Source organism: Hypomesus nipponensis, chromosome 12 (assembly GCF_054491055.1).
Source record: "Hypomesus nipponensis isolate SF chromosome 12, ASM5449105v1, whole genome shotgun sequence".
NCBI lineage: Eukaryota > Metazoa > Chordata > Actinopteri > Osmeriformes > Osmeridae > Hypomesus > Hypomesus nipponensis.
This window is the reverse complement of record NC_140372.1, coordinates 8,122,494-8,147,028: the sequence shown is the minus strand read 5'-3', so window position 1 is coordinate 8,147,028 and position 24,535 is coordinate 8,122,494. Positions and strand designations below refer to the sequence as shown.

Sequence of the window (24,535 nt, the reverse complement as noted above, 5' to 3'; positions counted from 1 at the left end):
AAACCCTGTTTAAAAAGGTATTGTGCAAGACATCAAACAACACTATCATTCTGAAACTATGGATACTGATAACCCATCTGTTATACGTCAGTGTAACAACAAGAAGCAATGTGTAAGAGCTACATTATCCCTGCAGAACTATAATTCAAGAACACAAAATAAAAAAATTAGAAGAGACAATAAATCGAGAAACAAATTTATTGGCAGTATCTTGGACAATCATATTGCTTTACAGTTCTAAATTCCCCAGACATTAAGTACTAAATTAAAACTAACAAACAAATCATCATAATTACCATAAAGCCAACAAACAATGAGTGCATTTGGTAAATAAAGGGGTAAATGAACCATAAGAAATGATCCTGAAGTATTTACAGCCGGAGATCATCATCACACACTCTGTTTTAACATCAAATCTAAAGCAACCCTACAAACTGCAAACTAAAACTAGTATAATGAACACAAACATAAATCACAACCATGTCTCAGTAGATATGGCCTTTTGCCAAACGCTGTTTCATGTGCGTAAACTATCTCTTTCCACACTATCAAGTGGCAGGCAACAAAATAACAAGTCTACCTATCCAATTCATAATTCCATTCATTTAATAAAAATCCATCTATTTCATAATTCACACTTACCATAACATAGTACAGAAATCCTTCCACTGACTTTTAATCCAGTTTTTATAAATACAAAAATAGGCCCTTTATATTCTTTCAGATATCTTGTGTCATTTAACATAAGTATCGCAAATCACAGGTAAAACATCTATAGTGCACAAATGAAACAACATAAATGAACAAACTGCAGGTGGAATATTAGACAATGTAATACTACCAACGATCTGCAAACAAGAGTATTTTTGTGGTTACAAAAATTGCACTGTCAAATGAGAGAAGTATGCATACTTATTTTGTAGTAAACAAGTTAGTAAAACACAAAAGCATGCTAGTACAAAATCTTATAAATGATTTTAAAACTTGCTGCGATAAACGTCAAGGGGTTTACACAGTTAAAGAAATATCATAAAGTAATGTAACATTCTCCAAACATTAGGCTAACACAAAATTAAAAATTAAATAAAGATTGTCACTGAAGCCATAAATAGCCAACGTTGGTTTGTAGAAGTTGCAGTTCCTCAGTGCCAACTAAAGGCAAATTAGGACGATGTCCTCAGCAAGTTGCTAAGAACTGTAAGAAACAGAGACACAGTTAATTAGCTGGCTGCTGCAGTAACATGATAACAAACAAACATAATTTGACCAGTAATATTCAAGTTACAGATGCATGTATTTGTCTGGCTGTCGGGCCTACCTTGAGGTTCAGACTGAGCACCTTGATGGGTCTTGCCACGCTCTGGGTCTTCACCTTGGAGGAGAGGAAAAAAAAGTGTATCGCAAATGTATTGATACAACAGGTTATAGCATATAGATAACAGTTTAATTAAGAACGATTAAAACAAATACTCACCTCCCTGAACTTTGAAACACAGTTTCTTCTTTTGGTAGGCAAAGTAGCTAGACGCTGCTCCAAGAAGAGCCATTCCTATTGCACTCGCTATGCCCGCAATCTGACCCGGAGCAGCTTCTACATCAGAGGAAGAAGAGCTGGTTATTTGGTTGGTATTGTCGGTTATTGGCTGGGAGGTTGAGCTTATTCCATTTGCACAAGTCAGGGCTAACTTGCAAAATCCCTCCACAAGGTGGCAGTTAACCTTCGTTTTCAAATGGCAAATAATGCTGTCTTGAATTATGCAGAGACGTACATGTATTTTAGAGTTGTTCTTTAAAACATCTGCAGATTACTTGCGACAACTGGTAACAATTTCCACATATATATATATAATTTTTTTTTTAAAAGGTCAAACCAAACCTCTGTGTTCCACTAGCCATTGTTAAAACAGACTACACCCTAGCCAAAGGCAACAACACACTGTAGTCATGCACAAGGGGATCACAGTGAGCAAACACTTTTTGCAGGATTGAAAACATTGTGCCCTGACTAGTGCAAACTTTCAAAGTGGGAAACCATTTTGAAAACGTGGTGAGTCACAGGGCAGTGTCCTGTGATGGGAGTGCTATGCAAAAACAGGGCGTTGCCTGTAAAAATCCCTCGTAACTTGCTACTGCCATTTGAAAGCTTTAGGCTACCTTCATAGTCATAACTTTCTCACACAGGCGTGTAACATTCTCAAAGTGCCATGCATAGGATATGCCAATCACCGCTCAATATGTGCTTATACACATAATCCACTGAGCAAACGATAAATCAAAACACAGTACAGTCAGAACGTTTAACAGGTTTTATTAAGACCAGAAGAACAACACACAACCCAGGCTCATTCAAGTTCTCAAACACAGCACAAACAACTGCTCTTCCAAAACCAATCTTATACCAACCACACCAAATTGTGTTTTGGAAAAAAGCATCCAGAAAGGTACCCCGATAGAATTTTACAGACTGGCAAGCAAGACAAATGTATTCACCACCACAAACATATGTCTCTATTGTCAATAACAACAACACCATATACTGAACATGAAACAACTCCATAAGGCAAACTATAGTCCAGTTTGGCAGATAGGGTTTCCCCAAATGATTCAAGGAGCTTACAGCTAGCACCACGTGGAGATAACGTACGTCAAGGTGTGTTCTGCACTTGTCAAAACGTGTCAAATCCTTCACCTGTGGTTGGACTTCATGTAACGTAAGGAATGTCTGCAGACTAGAGCTGACAGGGGGAAGGGCTGATGTAGCTTCAGAGGGAGAATTAACGCTAGGTATGGCAGGGAAAGGGATGTTTTTTCAGATTAAAATGAACCCAAGGGCCTTCTTAGCTGTCCAACATTTCTGTCACTTCAGCTGGTCGATCTTCAAGCATTTCATCTTTAAAAGGCTTGTGTTAACACTATTGTGAAACAGTATCTTAATATTTGGCTGTATTTGGCAGACATTTATGTTGCCTTCAGTATCAAAATGGAATGTTGAGGCATATTATTTACAACTTCAGCAGACATTGGCAATTATGCATGGGTTAGCCTCATTATTCCTTCAGTGAAAATAGTAGTTTTCATTGGATCATGAACAACTACAGTGTGTAGCATAGTGAAGACAATAAAACATTTTTTTTTTTTAAGTTTGACATTTGACTGACAGCAGTCAGCTTGACCTTGTACGAGTACTTTGGAGCCATTTATCTCTTTACTCCCAACCCTGCTTCACTGATATTTTAAATAATGGCTCATAAATGGTTCTAACAACCATTGAAGGAACACATGTTCAAGTGTAATCAATCACATGTGATAAACATGTATGATAAAAATCACCTCAAAAAGAAAAAAGCAACGGTTGGGTGATGCGTGACTCACCCAGTCCATCAAGAGAAAACAAACCCTTTTCCAAATCCGACAAGTCATTTGTATAACAGAAGAACGCACAGTTGTACAGTTTGTTCTGGGTTTCAAAAGAAACTCAAAAGCCTAGATCCCAAGAAAACTATACACCCTACACAGTCCTACCCAAGGAGCAAACGGAAAAGGCCAGGAGGCTGGCTTCCATAGAGCCATCAAGACTCACTGGCCCACTTCAAACAGTTCATTGGCTCTCTCTAACAGGGGTTTCACTACACGTTTCAAGTTGTCTATCCAAACTTGGACCTCCGCTGGCATGTTAGCATCTAGAAGCTTCAGGAACTGGCCCCACAGATGATCTAGATCTGCAATGACACACAATTACAGCTAGATTTTAGGACAGCCCACTAAAGCCAGTCAGCGTTCAAATCCATATGCAAACCGATGCCATTTCCCAAAGAGTCCATATCGAGCCATTATCTAATTTCTTCATAAAAATAGTCTTATTTTAGCCTCTTTGCTCATCATCAGACCAAAAACCACTTCATACACCAATATCACCAGACACAAAGCACTGAAGGCACAACCCCAATGATTATCTTTAGAACAAAGCACACGGAATAGGAAAGATGACTGACACCATTGGCACAGAACGTTATCTAGGAAGGGCTAGGCCATGTTCCACAATGTCTGCAGTGGCCCTGGTAGCTACTTTCAGATGTCAGAGTTGAACTTAATTTTGCATGTTTTATGTTATTCTAGTTTTAGTAAAAGATTAAAAAAACAAATGTCAACTGAAACAAGTGATACACATAGTAGTAGCACTCACTGTTCTGCCCTTTGACATTATGGCTATAATGGGAGCAGTATTAAAAACATAGGAAAGGACAAGAATGCCATTCAACAGAACAGTAGACAAAATGACTCAATTTACCTTGAGGCTGATCTGCACCACCTCCTGCAAAATCAGATAGATATCCTTGTACATCATTTAAAACAATTGATTGTACATCTTATCACCAGTACTTAATTTCTATTATAAAACAAACACATTTATAATTTCATAAACAGTTACCCTGGTTGGAGCCAGGGTCACTGGCACGTCCTGAAATTCAAACAACACAGAGATAAATGAGGCATTCACACTTGGAGTCTTAATCAAATTTTTGTTGACTTCCATTCTTTGTGCATGGAGATGCATGCTGGGTAATATAATGCACATACATGTTGTGGAGATACAGTCAAGAGCAATGCTAAAAAATTAGTCAGTCAAATCTTGCACCAAATCTTATAATGAAAAGGGCCTTTAAGGGCTGAATAATTCCTAGTTACTGTGATAACAGGTTAGTGAATTTCAGCCTCCACACTCTTTAGAGAATCATGCAGAATCAAATTGGACTACCAGGCATATGGGAATCATTAAATTGGAAACATCTTTTCATTCCCATTTTTCCTTTGTGAAGCCCAAGTAATTACTTCCATACTCTTCCAGATTCAGTGAGTAAGAGAGAGAAATACTCTGGTTTCAAGGGAGAATAGCTGTGTTTTGATTCTCTGGTGTAAAATAAGTTAACTGAACAGAAATGACTTTTCAATAGTAACAACATGATGGTTCTCTTTCCAATTAGAAATGGGAATCTTAGTTCACATACTTGAACAGAGACTACACAGCAATTAAAAGGTAATACTGATGGTCCAAATCAATCAAGTCTGTTTTTTTTTTATGACTCCCCTTAATCCCTCAGCCACTTTTTGTGAAGTTTTGTAATTGGATGTGATGTAATATATATGCACATCCTAGGAGCAGTTCGCTCATGTGTTGCTCTGTGAAAGGGAAATGGAGATGCTTGTGGTAATTGTCAACACTAAAAAGGTCTTACCTCCCGATTTGCCTCCATCAGGGTTGTATCCATCATCATTCCCTATGTCAAACAGGTCTCCGTCATCAAAGGAGCCCCCTCCTATAAGATCAGTTGAGTCATGTTGATGGGATGGAAAGGGTATGATCATTCATTAACCAATCAACCAAGGACCAATGGTTTGATTAAATCTGAAAACTGTGACTTACCAGTGCCTCCACTTTTAGGTGGAACAACAGCAGGTTTGTCAGGCTTTGGGTCTATGAATGATAGTTACTTCAGTATCCTGATATTTCACTACAAGCTAGAAATCAGACTCAACTGACGGGTAAGAAGCACAGGAAGAATTAAAATCACAATCACAAATATTGTAGATTCCTGAAAGCCGCCACCAAGTATTCCTCAAAGTTGAATTTAAAGTTGAGATGCCAGGATACAACAGAGTGAAGCCATGAGCCAAACCACCAAGAACCATGAACCCTGGAGGATTTCCTCACTAGGTCACCTGTCACCAGCAAAGACTTTACCTGGACCAAGAGCATCCTCTAGATCAAAGCCATCAAAACCACCTAAGAATGAACAATTTTACAGGGGAGAAAGGGGCTGCATGAGTTCATCTCACTTCTTTGTTCTTCCTATCCAAGCTCATCACTGGCATTCAATATTCTAGTCTTACAATAGAAATCTGACTCATGTACTGATGGGATTGTAATTAATTGAGTTAAGATCACATTTTAGAGGGGTTATGATCTTACTACAAAAGGTATAGAACTGATGTATGGCTCAGATACAGTCCATGTCTGTATCTTTACCATACTAGACACAAAAATAATTGTTGGTCGCTGTTCATGAGCGCATGCTTTACGTACCTCCAGACGGTTTCTTTGGATCTGGTTTCTTTGGATCTACAGTTGCAGGTTTAGATTAGGATTGTAACGGTTAGTGACATATGTGATAGTCATACAACACATACAACCATACTAGACATTTTAAAGTTAAGTACTTACAACAACAAAAAAAGGTATATGAATCCAACATTATTTAACCATGCAACATCACTGTGCGTGTAATGCTGGGGACACACACCATACGATTTTTTCAATCTTATAAGACTTTCAAACTGTGAGAGACCACAAACATGAGGATTTAGCCGTTTTGCTCCTACAGTGTGTTGTCACTTAGCACACCTCACCAAGGGAACATCTGATAAAATAACCTGTGGAACCATCAAGATAATCGGGACATATGTTACCTAGGATTGTCGGAAGGGCCGAAATTGGCCCGATTATCCTGGGGTGTGTCCCCAGCATTAGTCAGCAAAAATATTCAGTACAAAATTACAATGAATAAAAAACAAATGTGTGTGAGGTGTTACCAGTGTCAAAGGCGTCCAAAATATTGAAGTCATCTAAAATGAAAAAGCATTTTAGTAATGGTAATTCTACTTCAACTGAAACCCCCTGTGACTGTATGTAGATAGAGCATCTCCAGACCATGGAAACATGCACTCACCACCTCCAGCTCCACCATCTTTAGGGGGTGGGGCCACCGGTTTCTTTGTCACAGTGTCTAAAAGGAGAACATTTAAAAACTCAAGCCCAATCATTGCCTTGTGCTCTGTCTTCTCTTTCTATGATTAAGCAAAAATAAATCTGACATGTAATACAAAGTCATTAAAGAAACAGGAAGGTCAAACCTCTGTGTTTTAGACCTAAATGTACTCATTTGCTGCTTTACCTGGGCCAAATGCATCCAAAAGATCAAAGCCATCTGGAAAAAAAGAAAATCAATCAAAATATTATTTGTGTATTTGACATGACATATCAAGTGTTTTATGCTTTCGATGTAAACAGCAGAACTTAATAATATGGTAGGCCAATAATAATACTGTGTCTGAGTAACAAAATAGGACAACACAATGTGTGGGCAAAAGAATGGTGTTACGAGTCCTATGTTCTTTAGTGTAACAGGGAGCTTCTTAATATCAATGGAGACCTAGCATTGACAGTCCCATACCAGTATCTTTGGGCTTTGCTGGAGGAGTAGGAGCTGGATCTGAGGAAAACAGACAAAGCTTACGGTCAGTCAGCATCTGTAACCAATAAAACGCAAACATAATTAAACCTTTCCTGTCATCCATGACTAATAATTTCTGAAGCAATTACTTTGAGCAACAAGGCAGGATGCACCCCTAACAAAATAAATAAAATCACAACACATGTAACCAAAACAGACACAGTCTGATCTGGCACCTCACCTTCCAAAGCATCAAACAGATTCAACTCTGTAAGAAAAAAGAGCATCATTAATACCAGGTTTTTCAAAATCTTGCTATTTTGCATAAAATTATCTGTCATGAAATGACGATCACAGGTTAACAGTTAACATAAATGTATAGATTCTGTTGATTTTGCTATTTGTCTTTGGAAAGCCAGCAGCACCACAGCCAACCTTTAACTGAGATTCAACTACATTTTGTGCCATCCATCTGAATAGCATGTAGTGTAGTGGCTTTGGATAAACCCATCTGTTAACTTATTACAAATACAGCCTGTGTTTGGACTTTGCATGAGGTCTCAGTGTTTGTTACGATGTGTAATGTCTACTGTTACTACGAAGAGTTTGGGTAAGGAATGTTAGAAAAATGCCATGCCAACTGTTACTACAACTTAGGGTTGAATGAGTCATGTTGAAACTGGAGCACTCTTTTGGGCTCTTGTGGGCTTACCAACAGTTTTTCCTCTCTGACTAAAGGAAGTAACTTACAACATCTGATAAAGAACAAAGCATAGCTAGAAAAGATGAAACAGAAGTCTAGTGAACCTCATAAAATAACAGCCTACACATTTAAAAAAGGCAATGAATGTTGCTGTTATTTCTTATGGAGTTACGCATGAATCAGGGCAGGCAGCTAAGGGGTATTTAAATGTTGAGGCAATTATTCCAATATGAACGCATTGGGGCAAAGTTCTGATATTACACGCGGTTTCATCTGTTGAGTCTGTGGTCTGAATCTATGTATCACATGACATCACTGAGACTGGTTCTGTGTAGCATGCCTGTGGTCAGCTTTACCCAATGCTGGCGAACGAAGGCCAGAAGACAGCCAGTCACGAAACGGAAAATGTTTTTAGAATGCAATTTGCGACTCTTGACACAAAAGACACTGAAATTAAAGAGGAATTAAGAACGTTTTGAATTTAAGGGTGGTATATGATCAACACAGGTGTCGGCATGAACTTTATCCAACAGAGAATTAGCCTATGCATTATCTTTAAAATAGTTGGTAAGAAACACGTGAATACTGGGGTTTCACACTTGGAATATGAACACACCCTTTAGATTTTCCGAATCCTAACTGCGATTGGTTTAAACTAATTTGAGACCATCCGCCTGTTGTTTAAATATAGTTCTACTGCTGTAGCCATGTAGGTTATGTGTGCATGTTGGTTATTTTTAAAATGTATGAGGATACATAATAAAGTAGGCCGAACAGAACTGTTAAAATTAACTTATTATATGGATCTGTGGGTCTTTTGGTTTAGCACCTTAGAAGGCAAGGTAAAACAAGACATGGCGAATGGACCTGTGAGGTCTTTAAAATTATGATCACTTATCATCGTTAACAACAGCGCCACGCTGGATATGTTTACAAATATTCTTACAAAAGTCTTACCTTGTGTATGTGTCCCAATAATAAGACTTACAAGCAGTGCAATCCTTAAGCAAAACGTCATGTCGACTGAAGGCTGCAAAAAAGTTACTTAAAACTTCAGCGTTAAAGGCTGCTGTTGTAAATTGTTTTTGCTCGAATCGTTTTCCTTTGATCAAGTCATTCGCTCAAATGTTTACAAGAAAAGAAAGTTTTCCTGGGGTCAGGATATGTAAAGTCTGCTGCTCACATGCACAGTCCTTAACTTTCCTCAACCTTGCCGACTTAGTTTCCACTAGGCCGGGAGACGTTGTGGGTGTGGCAATGTGGTAGTTCATGATAAAGGCGTGGTTCCTGAAGCCCACAGTGTTTGTGGTCGAACCCATTAAAAAAGGTAGACAATTCCATTGAACAGATAAATCAAGTGAACTTTCAACCCGATACATCACGGTAAAACGATCCCATACAACATAAATGTTAAAATCTCATCCTAATTTTGCTTTTTTTTATGACGTGTTTGTGTCTGTGTTTTCAGCTTGTAAATAGAACAATCGTGTAGATTTAGTTGTTGTGAGATTATAAAATGATGGGACACGGTTCATGTTCAATTACTTTTTTATATGTAGATCTGTGTGTGCATCGTAGACTTGTGTTGGGACCGAGCACGGTTCTCAGTGTGGGACGCGCGTGCCATCTAGCGAAAAATATGCAATGATCTGGAAAATACATTCCATGTCCAAATGCGCACAAGTCAGCGGTGACACTTTGGTCTTGATGGAATAGTGATTTATATTCAGATTAATGCAATGTTGACGTGGAGGTCACTCAACAATGCAGTACAAATTGGGAATTGGGAATCAATTTGCGAGCTTGTTGAAACAAATCGTTATTTTTAAAACACTTCGCCCTTGTGGGATTGTGGTTTTGAAGGGTTTAATGTGTTAAGATAAGAGAGGGGACTGAAAACCAGGCCTGAGAGCACGCCAGTCATTCTTTCAAAGTTGACACGCACCAATGCAGATACCGAAACCAAGTCTGTTGGAGAGCAGAGCGTGTCCATCACTTCATTCATAGCCCAACAGCCACAGCAAACAGAGCCCGCGCAGTCTTCTGCCTACTGCAGATATGCAGTCTCTGATATCACCGGTGACCAAGACGATCTTAGTGGCGTTATTCATTTTTGCTATTTTGCTCATTCTTTATGTAATACTATGGTATATATGTCGAGACGTGGATTGTGATCATGGTATTTGATTCGGATAATTGGGTGCGCTTCGTGAGACGACCAGGATACCCCAAGGTTCGCTTTCACGGAGACACCAGGGTGACCCTGGTAAGTCCATCCGCGCGTCTTTGACATATCTAACTGTGGGCACGATGTGTAGGGTGACATTAACAGATTGTTAAACGGGCATTTTTGTAGACTCTATTTCAGGTGCAGCCAAGATAGCTCATGTTGTCTATAGGCTACAAATTTGATTTGATATTCAACATGTTGCGCGCACAAGTCCACCAATGTTAGTTTTATTTCATTTCATAATTCGTGTAGGTAGTTTTATCAATGACAACACCCAAATCGTTGAGAGTCAAGTGGGAACCAATTGGTTACCCAAGTGCAGAGCATCTTTGCTTCACGTTTTTTGTTTATCCAACTGAATGGGAATGTATCGCAGCGTCTCCCCTTGCAAATGGTCTCTCGTTGTGGAATAACTCGACACATTTTGTCTTTGTTCCAAATCAAGTTTTAACTGGATTGTTAATAAAGTGATGGGTGACCGTGTAGCCTACAGCGAATCGTATTGTCAACCAGTGGTTATCCAGAAAGGATAGGGCAGTTAAACTACAAAGCATGCGGGACCATGTCAGATGAAAACGCTACATGCAATGCATCAAGGTCTACTAATTAACATTTGCTGGAGTTAGGCTACAGTTTTGATTTAAATCAATGTAAACAAATTAATAAGGTCCTAAACTATGGAAATACGTTGATTTTTTGTTCAACCATGGGTGTGTTCTGGCTACTTTATTTGAGCTCATGTACGACCTATCTAGGACCATATTTTATGTTGCGTTCCTTATTTTGTTTAAATGAACAGATCATTGTTTATCTTTCCTGTTGTTTTGTTTGGCGTCCCTTGAATTATAAAGGAATAGACTACAGTTTGAAGTCAGATATAGGCTATAGCCTACTTGGATTGAGAAATATAAGAAACTGGGGTTGTAAATTGCAATCAGCAAGGCCACATCAGTAACTGCTTAAATAGGCTATCAAGCTAGTATAGAAATTAAGATTAATTGTGAGGAAAGTTATTGAATCAAACTTTCAATTATTGTGAAGCTTGGTGTAAAATTACACATGTCTTTGCTTCAAAAAGGATAACGGTTTATCAGATTATTTGACACAGTGCATCCCTGACAGTGGAATCACCACCCGCTAAAGATAAGCCGTTCCACTTTACCTGTTATAACACATTTTCCAAAAGCCATTGAATCAGGTAGGCCTTAGGTTAGGCTACTCGACGTCCACGCACAAAGACATCACATAGGCCTACAGCATTGGCTAGACAATTAAAAGGGAGACTATATAATGCATCATGCATAATAAATTATGGTCAATGTTTTGATAGGCTACACATGGATGGAAAGAACATCATGTCAGTCAAATTTGTATAGAAATCAAGTTTAGGGAGTTCATTGTGGGCGCACCAGCATTTCTTCTCATGAAGCCACGAACCACAATGTTTATGTCAAATAGCTACACGCTGTTTGGATATGCCCCGGGATTTTTCCTTTTATTTCAACTAGCAGTCATTAATATTGGCAAGGACCACAACGGGTTAAGCAAAGACTTAAACCAAAAGTATTTTTCAATCAAATTCTGCTAGGTCTAATTATACCGTATATAGCATACTTTTTTTTTTCAAAGCTCCCAGATCCGGGTCTGGTTTACGCGATGACAAAGGTTGAATGTTACAATGAAAGGTTCTTTGTTAAGATATTAGAGCTCGATGTTCTGCAATCTGCATTAGTCGAGTGCCTCGCTCGTAATGTGGCTTTAGCGGAACTGTCAAGACCAAGCCTTAGACACTGTAGGAACTTGAAAGACCAAGCACCTCGGCACGGAATCTAAAAGTTGATACACAGAGAACTGGAAGAGTCGGGACGTTGCAAATGATGTGGCTACTGTCTTTCATTTTACCGATAATAAGGCTGTATTGGGTGGGAGTTCAAGTACTTCTGTATCAGCTTTTCAACAAATCGTTTGCGTTACCAGGTTAGGTTTTACTTTATCACTTGATTGTTGATTTATGAATGCATGCGATGTAATCTGCGGCCAATTGGCGCCTGTTGCAAATGTTCAACGTAAAATATGTCAGAAACGAAATGACAGTAGGCCTATATAATGCGTTATATTTTTTGGCGTGAATTTGTTGACACTCCTAAATTAATACATTCAAACTTCTCTTGTAGTCTGCTGTTTTCTAAATTCATAGACTACTTATTTACAGTTGACTCAGAAGTGATCTTAGATATTGTCAGATATGTTTGGGAGAATGCAATCTATGACCTTTAGCCCAGAAACTCCCTTCAGAAGAATTCTTGCCCATGGGAATATTGCCATACCTAACAATACTGACACAATGAGAGTTTTTGTGTTCGTAAATCTTTGGTTTAATCCTTGTGAGCTAGCCCCTAGTCTAATCACACTAAGAATGTTAGTGAAAGAAAGTTAAAGATAGTTTTCAAACTTGTTTTCAAGATGAACCTCTTCATTTGTCAAAAGCCAGCTATTACAACTCCAAGATAGTTTATGTGACATAGCATTTAGTTACAGCTTTTTAAATAAGTTCAACTTTTTTGCCTTATAGCTTTATTTCACTGCCTTGTCAGGTACTCAGAGATGAGTGAACACACCTAAAAGGAACTACTTGTTAAAGGAATCAATGGAGGATAAAAGTACAGGAGCATCGTCATCTAACCTCCACTTAGTTACACATCCACGAGCCAAAAGTAAAGTCTGGAAGTATTTTGGCTTTGACACTGATTCAGATGGGTGTATACTACACTGGAAGAGGATATACTGCCGCATTTGTATGACTCAAATTGCCTACTCTGGCAACACTTCCAATCTATCATACCATCTAGAGAAGAACCACCCAGATGAATTCTGTGAGTTTGTGAAAAGCAACACAGACCAAATGCGAGAGGCCTTTGCCACAGCCTACTCCAAGAGAAAACCTGAGGGGCCTTTTCATCAGCAGCATCCCCAGGAGACCCCCAAGCCAAACCTCGGATATGAGAACAGACGACACAGTGACTTGACATCTGCTGTCCTCAGCTTTATCTGTGAAGGCATGTACCCCGTGTCTGTTGTCGAAGAGCCCACTTTTCAGGCCCTTTTGAAAACCACAGATCCCCGATACTCGCCACCCACTAAAAGCGACATTGCAAATAAATTCCTCCCACATGTGTACCAACGGAGCCGCGAGGCTGTGCTGAGCGTTCTTGCCGGCGTGGCAAACTGCGGCGTCTCCACTGACCTTTGGCAGAGCCAAACCCAGAATAGGACCTACATCTCCCTATCGATGCACTGCCTGAACCAAAACTGCTCGACGTCCGTCTTCTCGACGAGCAGCAAGTGCCTTAAAACATTTGAGGTTCAGGAGGACAACATAGCTGAAAATATAACGAGGGCGTTGTACGACGCCTTTGTTGAATGGGGGATAACTCACAAAGTCAGCGGCGTCACTACTAATGGCTCGTTAGATATAGTGAAGGCCTGCTCCCTCCTGGACCTGTCAGTGCAAATGCCCTGCTTTGGTCATACAGTTAATCGAGGAATGGCTGAAGCCTTTCAGCTTCCCCATGTGGATGGCTTTTTAGGGAAATGCAGAAAACTTGTGGATTATTTCCATCAGTCTTTAACGGCGATCTGTCTCCTTCAAGAAAAGCAAAGGCTGCACGGACTGGCCACGTGTCAACTGGTCAACGACAGGATTCGATCTTGGATGTCTACCCTGCATATGCTGCTGCGCCTCCGAGAACAACAGCCCGCTATCACCTCGGCGCTTGTGGAGGACAGTGATAACCATCACCTGAGTTTCGAGGGCACTGAATGGAGCATGGTCGAGGGTATGATCGAAATGCTGCAGCCGTTCAAAGTTGTGGCTGATATGATGACCTCGTGTAGATATCCTTCCATCAGTATGGTGCGACCTGTCCTCCACATGCTTCTCAACACCGCCCTGAAGTTGAACGATCGGGACCTGAAAGAGATCGGAATGGCTAAAGAGGTCATCTCCCGAGTGTTGTCCAGCACCTATTCACAGACGGCTGAGACGGCCACGTTTCTGAATGTGGCTGCTTTCCTGGATCCCCGTTACAAGAGGCTGCCCTTCCTCACCTTACAGGAACGCTCCCAGGTCGACACCAAGGTCATCGAGGAGGCCAAGGCCGTGCTGGAGAAACAGAGGGCCGAGCAGCCTAGCTCTGTGGAGCGCCCACAGTCGTCCGATGAACCACCGGACAAAAAGCAGGCTCTTGCAACTGCGAGTCCATGTAGGATAGCGGACAGTAACCCGCTAGCTGTGATATTCTACCAGTCCGGCACCGATGAGAACCAAGAGGAGCTGCATGCTCAGGTTGTGGAGGAACTGAGCAATTTTAAATCTCAGAGGGTTCTAGGCCTCAATGAGGACCCTCTACGCTGGTGGTCCAACCATGTGGCCTTGTTCCCCACCCTGCCCAAGGTGCTCCAAAAGTACTGGTCTGTTCCTGCCACCAGTGTCCCATGTCACAGACTGTTCAGCTCCTCTGGGACAATTCTGTGCGGCAAGAGGAATCGCCTCGCCCCGGCCTTCGTAGATCAACAGGTGTTTCTGTATGAGAACTCCAGGAGCTACTATGAGGCGGAGCCTCGTGACGATGATCAGGAAGAGTGGAGCTTCAGACTAGAACAGGAACCAATTGCATGAGCTCAGTGTTTGTTTGAGACCGCAAACTATGCAAATTCATATTTTTTTATCATGTGATTCTGCATGCCAATTGATAGAACACAAACAAGCAATTATGGAACATACTTATGATCGAGCAAAGTGTTTATAATTTAGAACAAAAAGTACAATAGAAGTTCTGGCTGCTGTTCTTTTATTATGTTCTGGATATTCACGTAGTCTAACTACTGTCTCAATCCTGATGTGCTTAGGCTTTTTTGGGCTCAGATAAACACTGCAAATCGATAATATTATCGATTTGTCCAGATGCCAAAAGCTTATGTGTGCCAAGTGAAGTGATACAGTAGAGCCATACTATTGAATTGAATATTCTAATAAATACCTTTAAAAAAATGTATATTATGTCATTTGACTGCTTGTTGGTTTGTATGACATTCACAGTGTTAGAATTTATATTGATGCTTGTGCTGTATTTAATTTAATCTAAAGCATCCTGCACATCTGCCACGGTCAAGCAGGATGTCTGCTCTAATTTCCATCAGTCTGACTGTTCTGGTCGTACAAGGTCGTTCAATCTTATCTTATAGGCAGGAACTGTTGTTGAGCATCAAAATAGACTCTCGTTGCGTGGACAATGGTTTGTCCCTCCCAGCATATTCAGGAACTCTAGGTCAATAAGGACGCATTGACCCGTGACTCAATGCAAACATGCAATCTACTGTGCATAAATCCTCCAATAGAGAGTTTTGTAAACAAGTAAATCAACGACAATTAAAGTATGACAGAATATTTAGGCCAGGCATGCATAACTTTCAGTTATTGAAATGCATTTAGGTTTTCATAGATTTTGACTAAAATACACATAGACCAAAGGATTCTTGTCGTCATTGTGTTGCAACGCAATATGTGGACCATATCCTTTTCTCCCTCACAGTTTTGCCCAAACAAAATGGAAGGGTTGCCATAGTGACTGGGGGTGCCCGAGGAATGGGGTTTGAGACTGCAAGACACCTGGCAAGCCTTGGCATGCATGTGGTTATAGGTATTGTACAATACACCATTTGGTTGTCATACTAAAACACCCAATCTAACACCATTTAAGGCAGATGTAGCAAGTACAAAAAAATGTATTTGCTATTGCGGTAGCCTATCCCTCATTAACACATGCTGTAACTAATAATAATATAAGGCAATTTCTCTAAATTGTGAGCAAGCAATGGAATACCAATCAACGATCATGTTTATCCAAATCTACGTGACAAGTGTCCTCCTCAGCTATCAATGCATTCCTAATGAACGGGCCCGACACTGCCTTACACCAGAACATAGTCTGTCACCTGCATGCAGGCCGTGTGTGTGTGTGTGTGTGAGGTGTTGTGGATGAGTGTCCACGGAGCCTCTCTCATTTCATTCTCCTCCAGCTGGGAATGTTGAAGAGGAAGGCCGAGCAGCAGTGAAAAGCATCCACCAGGAGGGCAGCCAAGGCAAAGGTAAATTCCCAACTACCGTTCCCCGTGATGACTTCCCTTGTTGCTTATGTTTCCTACGAGCGTAAATACTGCAGCATCCAAATAATCGATATTAGAATGTCATTGTTTTGTTCATTTTTATTCAATGGTCCGTGTGGCCTGGATTTGCACTGTAGATGAATACACCCAAAACAGATGTGAACGACAGGACTATTGTGTACCCTGAGAGGGAGATCCCTTTGGCGTGCCATTGTCCTCCCAAGGGTTGAGAGGCATATATGAAGACAGCGTGAGGAGACAGTTTCACTCCTGATTCTATCCTCGTCTTCCTCTCCATCCTGTCTAGAGCAAACAAGCAAGCCTTTGTCACAGCAGTCACACAGTGAGGTGTTTGTCGAGCACAAGAGGGAAAGCCTGGCAAGCCAATAAGGCTTGCCAGCCAGCCTTATTGTCATGCTGATGGGATGTTAGAGGGTGTTTTGGTGAAAAAAGGCTTCTGATGCCCAGAAGTTCGCTCTCTCTCTTCCTCTCCTTTTCTGTCTTTCACTTACACACCCAGCAGAGCGTGTGTGAGAGAGGGACAAGAGGTCACATTACAGAGGACGGGTTCCATCATGTCGCACAGCGCGCTGTGAGGAGTAACGATGTCAGAAGTGTAAATGAGGAGTGCGCTTGTTTTAAATCAACACATTTCCTCTCGATGCCCTCGGTTTAACCCTCTCTCTGCATAAGCTGTCAAGCAGTATTTAACACCTCCAACAAGTTGCCTGAAAAAGGGAAGTTAAACTGAAGAGATTTGATTCTCGATATGCCCATAATTGTCCAGATTTTCTTGGCAGGGTGTGCACACAACTGACAGTGTCTGCTCAACAGTGCTTAAAGGGTTGGACCAGGTCAGCTGATATAATAGTCAGAAAATGTGATCCTTATTGATGTTTTTTTAACTGCCGAAGCGAGTCTTTGATTCTGCTCGTCATCAAAATATTAGAATTTTGTTGAATGTATGATGTGTTAAACTGTTGCTCGAATGTGACACTTGGGGTACTGTTAAATGGAGCTTTTGATCTGACCTTGGTTGATCTGAATTACACAGTATAGAGGCGACAGGGAATATGTGCCTTGTGGGAGCATGTTTGGTTAATTACCAGCTAGCCACAGGGCAGGGCAGTCTACAGAGACACAGACCTCAGGTTCAGACAGGCCTCCATTTCCTTCACCTACCTATCCAGGACGGTCTACTTTAGATTAGGGTCTGTGACCGCCGTATCCAATGTGATCACGGTACTGTTTGGAAAGGGACAGAAGCTGAGACGGTTTGGATTTGTGTCCCACACGGCAACGTGGCCCCCACCTGAGAATTTTTTTGAGATGGTAACCCCCCCCCCCCACCACCACCAGTTTTCAAGATGACAGATGCGTTTGTTAACTTTATCACCCATGTTCGTCATGCCCCTCCCCTGGCCGGCCCCAGATGATGATGAATCTCAGCCCTTTAGCCTCTCTGCAGATGTACTAGCTCATCACCACCTTCTCCTGAGGAACATCCATCTATGTGGGAGGGACAGACGAAAGCCTGGCTCCAGTCCTGACGGCTCACTGTAGCATCAACTGACCAGAGATCGGCATTCAGAGAGAGGACAGAATCGCTTAAGAGATTTCTTTTGAATGAGATGTCTGTGTTTGATATCCAGATGGCATCATGCCAACCGTGGCGTTTTCACCCAGCTGCCTCTTTGGCACCGACGCTCTTCACCCCTCATAATAGATGGCTGTCCCTGGCACTGATGCAGGGCTCTGGCACCAGAGACAACATGGAGGAATAATTACAGGTCCACAAATATTTCTCCCCATTATAGCTTTGCTATGTTGGTAAATATGCATCACTACGGATGTTTCAGCTGTAGTTGAGCAAATGCTTTTACCTGACATTCTCACTGACTTCATTTAGTGAACAAATAATCCTAAAAAGATCAGGGTACATCCCAGCTTAAAGGTGAGCCACATCGTTGCTGTTGCTTACCCCCAGAAATCAAGGTTCAACAGCAGCCTCTCATCAGCCTCAAACCGAATGATTTACCAAACAGCGTGTGTAAATGTTGGACTCTTAGGTGACCTTATCAACCTACTGTATTGGCCCAAAGCTTGTTTTGCTGTCTCTCTCTAAAGATACGAGATCATTAAAACTCTGTCGTTGTCTGTGACTCATCAGATCATTATATGGAGTCTGTTTGGCTCTCTGCTGTTACTGCAGCTGGACTGCAACCTGGTGTCAGATCCGAGTGAACATACTGAACTACAGCCAAATCCCATTGAACTATGGTGGATTCTGTTGGTAGAGAAAGAAAATAGTTTTCTACAGTCATGTTGTGGATTGCTTGGAGTCCCTGCGGCTCTTGACACCCTGCTTGCTCTTGATGGGAGACTCTCGGGATTAGTGTAATGTAGAGTCATTTGTGTAATTGTGGGACAGTAATTGGTTTAATTATGTGCTTCAACACTCGGTTCAGTAAAGCAACAAGCTGTGGCAAGTGTTGCAGAGGTGGAAGACTGATTCCATACATGTATTTACCTAACGACAGCAGGGAAGAAGTGGAAAGCTAATTTTAACAAGCAGTGAAATCATTGTTGTCGAGCTCAATCTTTTTCTCTCTCGGTGGAGACCCCAGCTGTCTTGTCCCTATCTCATTAAACCTATGTGTTGTCCGACTGTAATAATTTGGCCTTGGAGGCTAGAACTAAATTGTTTCATGCCAAATTGTGGCCTTTTTATTGTTTGTTCCTTTCCTTTTGTCACACAATACTGAGTGAAATCTTTTTTTTATGGTAGTCTGTCATTGAACATATTTTATAGTTTCTTTTATACAACCCTTATATAATGTCTTCTGTTCACAGCGGAGTTCCTTTTCCTCGACTTGGCGTCCCTGAAGTCCATCCGGCAGTTTGTCCAGAGGTTTAAAGATCGGGGTCTACCACTTCATGTTCTTGTCAACAATGGTACACACCAGCCTCTTTATCCAAATACAGTAGTAGTCACCAACACAGTCACACTGAGATACCTGCACAATGCCTGTTGGAGAACAGCTTCGAAAATATACCAAAAAGAGACGCGAACATATACAGTAGGCCTACTGTTAATCAGACTACATGGCATGCTGTTGTTGATGTATTATTTCATTCTGCACAGACAGTGATTATTTTGTTCCCAGATTCCGCCTGTTTTCTTTTCTTCTCCCTTTTGAGCCTTTAAATAACACAGTGCAACACGAGTCTGTCCAAGTTGAATTCCCGAGGGTGATTTGTTCGAACTAAAGAGCTCTTTTGAGACGGGCCTCTAGGGATATGTGCATCCCGTCAAGAAAAGTCAGGTTGTCTTTCTAATGCAATGGGTGAATTCATAATTCACTGTCCAGCTCCACAGCAAACACCCGTCACACTTAGCTGATGGACGGGGAAGGACGCAGACATTTGTGCCACCCCATTGAGAGAGTAATGATATAGAAAGGTCATCACTGGCACCCACTATATATCTCCCAGCATTTACTGCCAGAGAAGTTGTTGCCGGGTAGTTTTCTGTCTCATATAAGACATCCAGACATTGACATATTTAATATTTTCTTGAAAGATTGAAAGAACCAGTGGGGAAAATGCTTGTTCTACTTTGTTTCAGCGGGCATCATGCTTGTTCCGGAGCGAAAAACCGAGGATGGGTTTGAGCTGCACTTTGGCCTCAACTACCTTGGTCATTTCCTGTTGACCGTCCTTCTGCTCGACACACTGAAGCGGTCGGGGCGGCACAAGGCCTGCTCCCGCATCGTCACCATGTCCTCTGCCACACATTACGCAGGCAGGCTCAACATGGAGGACCTACAGGGCAGGTGAGGGCCACAGGCCTCCTACAGCCATCCTCTTAGTGTGCGTTTATGCCCTCCCAGGGTCTCAAAAAAGATGTGATTGGGGCATCTATCCCTTGCCTGTAAATCTGAGCTGAGGAGTAATTAAGTGCACACAGGGGAACAGCAGACTATAATTGAAATGCAGTGATTGTATCTAACATATTGCATTTTGGCTGACCACTACCCTTATACATTAAATAGACTTTAAAACCACTCTCTTTGCTGCCATTATTGGACACTCTCAACACTGTAAGTAGTGAATTGCGTGTGTCTATCTTGCTGCAACATTAGCCGGTTAATTTGTTAAGAGGAAAGATATAAAGCAACAGTGCTTTTTTTTTTCTTTCAATGCCGGTACTTACCAAACTTTATATTGGTAATACTCTGGTGAGCAGTTATTTTGTTCAGAAGCTCTTTGCTCAAGGGCAAAGTAGCAGTGTATTTTCCCCCAGGCCTTGAGACCTGATGGATGGCATCATCATCTTGGTAGATGAGTGGAGAAGAGGTCCAGAGTGAAACGAGAAAACAATCTCAGTGTGTAATGTAAAGAAGAAAAAAAAAAATACATTATGGTATTTCATGGTCTGTTAGACTTGAAAGTGATAATGCACACATGAACAGACCTTGAACACAGGCCTGCATCTGCAAAGAGTTGCTTTCATTTTAAAAACTAATGTCTGAACACTGTTAGCATTGGAAACGCTGATGAAAGCAGTTTATATTTTTGAAGGCTGTTTTAGAACACTTGGATGGGAGCCACAGTAGGTTAATGCACTCATGTTGCCACACTCAGACAAAACGTGTTGCAGTTCACATCAAAATCAGTTAATTTTGTGTTTAAAAGCATGGTATCTATAACCTACCCATGCACTGTCTCTGTGTCCCCCAGGTCTTGCTACTGTGCACATGGCGCCTATGCCCAGAGTAAACTTGCCCTGGTCCTCTTCACCTACCACCTGCAGGAGAAGCTCACAGCAGGAGGAGATCATGTGACTGCCAATGCTGTGGACCCAGGAATGGTGGACACTGACCTTTACCAGAACCTCTGCAGCCCAGCTCAGGCAGCAAAGAGGCCAGTGGCCAAAATGCTCTTCAGGGTACAGTTCTTAAGCACTTACTAAACATATTCCAAAATGTGGAAGCCAGTTATTTGGATAGCCATTAATTGAAGGGAAGTGCACCAAAAATGGATCCAGTTTTAGAAAAGCTGCTAAGCTTCTCCAAAGCTTCCCTCATTGTCATTCCCGGCCAGTGGTTAATGCGCGTGGAAAGTTTGACCCTCATTTTCCAGGATTCCTATTTTCCGTATTGCAGTGGAGGCTTTTAGAATGATTATTATTCTAATCTCAAGCTTTTGCTGTAATTCAACATTCAACATCCTCCTCACATCAAAGAGAAGTTAATAGGAGAGTAGCCTGTAGATTAATTTATGACTAGACAGAGAGAGGTTCACAGAGGAATCTTACTTTGCGCCTCTTAATAGATCAAACAAAATGCTTGTTATGTGTTATTGTTTATTATTAACTTTTTGCATGCTTGATATGATGATGCCTTAACCATAATCAAATATATTGTATGAGACTCAAACAGTAGTACCCCAGAGGGGAATAGAAGCGAATGCGTTTGATTGTGAAACGAATCAGGATAAACGTCTGCTTTCAATTTCCTTGACACTAATATTCTATAAAGATAAGACACCCCGATACCAGCATTGATATAAATCACTTTTATAATTTCCTTTTAAGGCCTTTATCTGAAGGTCGAGTGGCAAATCTTTCTTCTTTATCAGTACAGACAGTGAGCGCTGTGTGTGTTTGAGAAACTAGGGCATTGTCCAATATAAGAAGCAGAATAGCCAAGGACATGATGGTGGGTTTTTGTAAATAGTGAAAAGTGGCATGGTCATTTGCATTCCCGTGGGGCACCACCCAAAATGTACTGCATTTGAGTCAAGTGTGAATCAAGTATTGTGTAAGCTCGGCTCACCCGCGTGACTTCAAACACTCAAATGTGTCCTTCATCCTTCTAAGTGCTTCTTTCTTTGTGCGTCCCCCACAGACACCAGCAGAGGGGGCGTCCACAGCCATCTACGCAGCCACGGCACCTGAGCTGGAGGGGGTGGGAGGCTGTTACTTGTACAATGGGGGGAAGACCCAGTCAGCTGACATTACGTATGAGGGGGAGAAGCAAGCTGAGCTGTGGAAACGGAGCTGCTCACTGGTGGGTCTTCAGCAGGCCTGAGCAACCAGGCCCCCTTTGATTACCTTACCACAGGCACACGCACACACACACACACAGACTGATACTCACTCACCAGCAGGGAGCAGTTTTGCCGATCAACACCAGCCATCACTGGGACCTCAGCCTGTAATCCTACCTGAACACAGGCACACACACACAGCGACACCCACTTCACAGCATTAGCTCTGATTATCGCCTCCGCTGCCGTCCACTCCTTGTTCAACCTCTGTCCCTCTCCTCCAAGCCGGCTAGACTAGTTGTGATGACAGACGCCTTCTCAGTATGCACACAATTCGCCATGAGCCAGTACATCTACAGCAGAGCGACAGGTGGAATATAGGTTTTGTATCATTGTAGAAGTTTTACTAAGCTTTTTCTTCATATTTTCCTCTACTCATTGGGGAAAGACATGCATTGAACATGTCAATTCCTCTGAAATAGTGCCTCGATGAGACAAACTGGGAAAGTGATATTTGAACTGGTCAAATTTTCCACGTCCATTTTCTTCTATACTGGTAGTCACTGACAGGCTAGACCACACAAGTCTCAACGCCTCATAGCTTAGATATAAAAATTCAATGTGCTTTTATGAAGGGCTAACAATGAAATGGCAATGGACTCATAAATACTTTAGCCTTATTACAGTTAAATTATTTCACTTGGCTTGCTGCAACATTTATATGTAATCCTATGTTGTCTATGCCAGAAATTATTTTCGTCACAATCCTACTCTTTGACAGTAGCAATCTTTGCCTTTTTTGACTGATTGTGTCCACAAGGATGCTTGCTATGAAATGTTGTTCTTACCGCGGCTGCAATATATTCTAGTGAGTACAATTTTCTTGTTAGAATAAAACTGCTATGTTTTTTATTTTGTCATATTCAATAGTGGCTTTTCTCAACCAATTACATTCTGGATCTGAAACAATAATGTGGGGGACTTTCCAGACACTGAGGGGAAGATGAAGAAGTTTTCTACCCTGATGGTCTCAAATCTGTGAAGCAACAGTTCAATTCACCTTAGGCAGACTAAATAGGATGATGCTTTGTGTTTAAGTAGTTTAAGTAAGGTGTTCAGTTCTGTGTTTGTATCTGTGCATTTGATCAAACCAAATACTGTTCAGGCCCCCAAAAAACAGTCAGTAAATGAACACCACTGGCAATGCTTCTGAATTAGCATTAGGAATTGCACACACATGCTGGGACTGTGAGAAGGTAATAGCTCTCCAAGCATCTCTTATTTTGATCTTCTGATAAATGCTAATGTACTGTATAATGTATCTATCAAACCATTTCCGGTTAAAGTATGAGAATAAAGATGAAAGGTGCCTGGGCATCCAATATGTACAAATCAATCAATGGAAATGTCAATCAGATGAATTGTGATTATATTTTTTGATTATATTGCACACCCGCAAAATGTTTTACCACAATCACTGTGAATGAAGCTGTCCAAGTATTGTTGCTTTGTGTGTAACAATAAATTCTGTAGGCATTTTAGTTATTAGTAGAGAGCATTGAAGAAAGATGTTCAGTTTGGACATACTACTTAACATCTACAATAAAATGAATTTCTGTTCTAATTTCTTTTCCCTGCTTTCACAAGATTTGTCATCGGCTATCAGTTTGTATGAACGATAAAAATAGAAAGGAAATCGGTTTTGAAAGCTGAAATGAAGGCTGTTGAGAAAGGCCGGGTCCCTCAAGCATGGAGACTCACTTTCAGACCATGCACTTGTGTTGCCATGCACAAGTAATACCAATAGTTTGCCATTCATCAGCCTTTTTCAAAGCCATGTATGACTAACCTAATCTGTCATTCAGTTGTGTGCCACTTATATCCAGTAGTGTAGTCTAAAGTGAGTCCAAGACGGTTTTGAACAGTCCTTGAGGCACAATGAATAGGCAAAGCTGGAGCATGGAGGAAGATGGGAATCCTATGTTTTATTCATAAGTTACACAAATGAATCTTTTCACCTTTCTGTTGCCGTATTATTGAGAGCTCCCTGAATTTTTTGGATTGTTAAGACTCTTATAGAAAGCCATACTGATTCCCATCTAAGTCTTATAACAGCAGTGCAGGAATTAATTACGTCTCACCAGAATCCACACT

General features: G+C 41.2%; 3 protein-coding genes across 6 annotated transcripts; 2 read left to right on the top strand and 1 right to left on the bottom strand.

Moving 5' to 3' along the window:
• Positions 1–182: 182 nt before the first annotated feature.
• Positions 183–9,176, bottom strand: cd99 (CD99 molecule). Of its 3 annotated transcripts, XM_084668373.1 has the most exons (15): positions 8,890–9,176; positions 7,471–7,497; positions 7,230–7,268; positions 6,951–6,983; positions 6,726–6,782; positions 6,589–6,621; positions 6,083–6,118; positions 5,741–5,782; positions 5,423–5,473; positions 5,235–5,315; positions 4,430–4,459; positions 4,289–4,312; positions 1,475–1,591; positions 1,319–1,372; positions 183–1,195 (listed from the first exon to the last, which is right to left on the bottom strand). In XM_084668373.1, the coding sequence occupies exons 1-15, from the start codon at positions 8,948–8,950 to the stop codon at positions 1,164–1,166; spliced, it is 717 nt and encodes a 238-aa protein (XP_084524499.1). In that variant the 5' UTR covers positions 8,951–9,176; the 3' UTR covers positions 183–1,163. The 3 variants fall into 3 exon arrangements, with proteins under 3 accessions (XP_084524499.1, XP_084524500.1, XP_084524501.1); XM_084668374.1 differs by lacking the exon at positions 5,741–5,782; XM_084668375.1 differs by lacking the exons at positions 183–1,195; positions 1,319–1,372; positions 1,475–1,591 and adding an exon at positions 2,293–3,719.
• Positions 9,177–12,006: 2,830 nt separating this feature from the next.
• Positions 12,007–15,226, top strand: LOC146260894 (E3 SUMO-protein ligase ZBED1-like). The gene is made up of 2 exons (XM_084668464.1): positions 12,007–12,139; positions 12,757–15,226. The coding sequence occupies exon 2, from the start codon at positions 12,810–12,812 to the stop codon at positions 14,838–14,840; it is 2,031 nt and encodes a 676-aa protein (XP_084524590.1). The 5' UTR covers positions 12,007–12,139; positions 12,757–12,809; the 3' UTR covers positions 14,841–15,226.
• dhrsx (dehydrogenase/reductase (SDR family) X-linked) lies at positions 12,009–24,005 on the top strand. Of its 2 annotated transcripts, XM_084668465.1 has the most exons (8): positions 12,009–12,139; positions 15,754–15,861; positions 16,241–16,309; positions 19,181–19,282; positions 19,956–20,163; positions 21,071–21,278; positions 22,240–22,401; positions 23,312–24,005. In XM_084668465.1, the coding sequence occupies exons 1-8, from the start codon at positions 12,037–12,039 to the stop codon at positions 23,351–23,353; spliced, it is 1,002 nt and encodes a 333-aa protein (XP_084524591.1). In that variant the 5' UTR covers positions 12,009–12,036; the 3' UTR covers positions 23,354–24,005. The 2 variants fall into 2 exon arrangements, with proteins under 2 accessions (XP_084524591.1, XP_084524592.1); XM_084668466.1 differs by having other exon boundaries at positions 22,240–24,005.
• Positions 24,006–24,535: the final 530 nt, after the last annotated feature.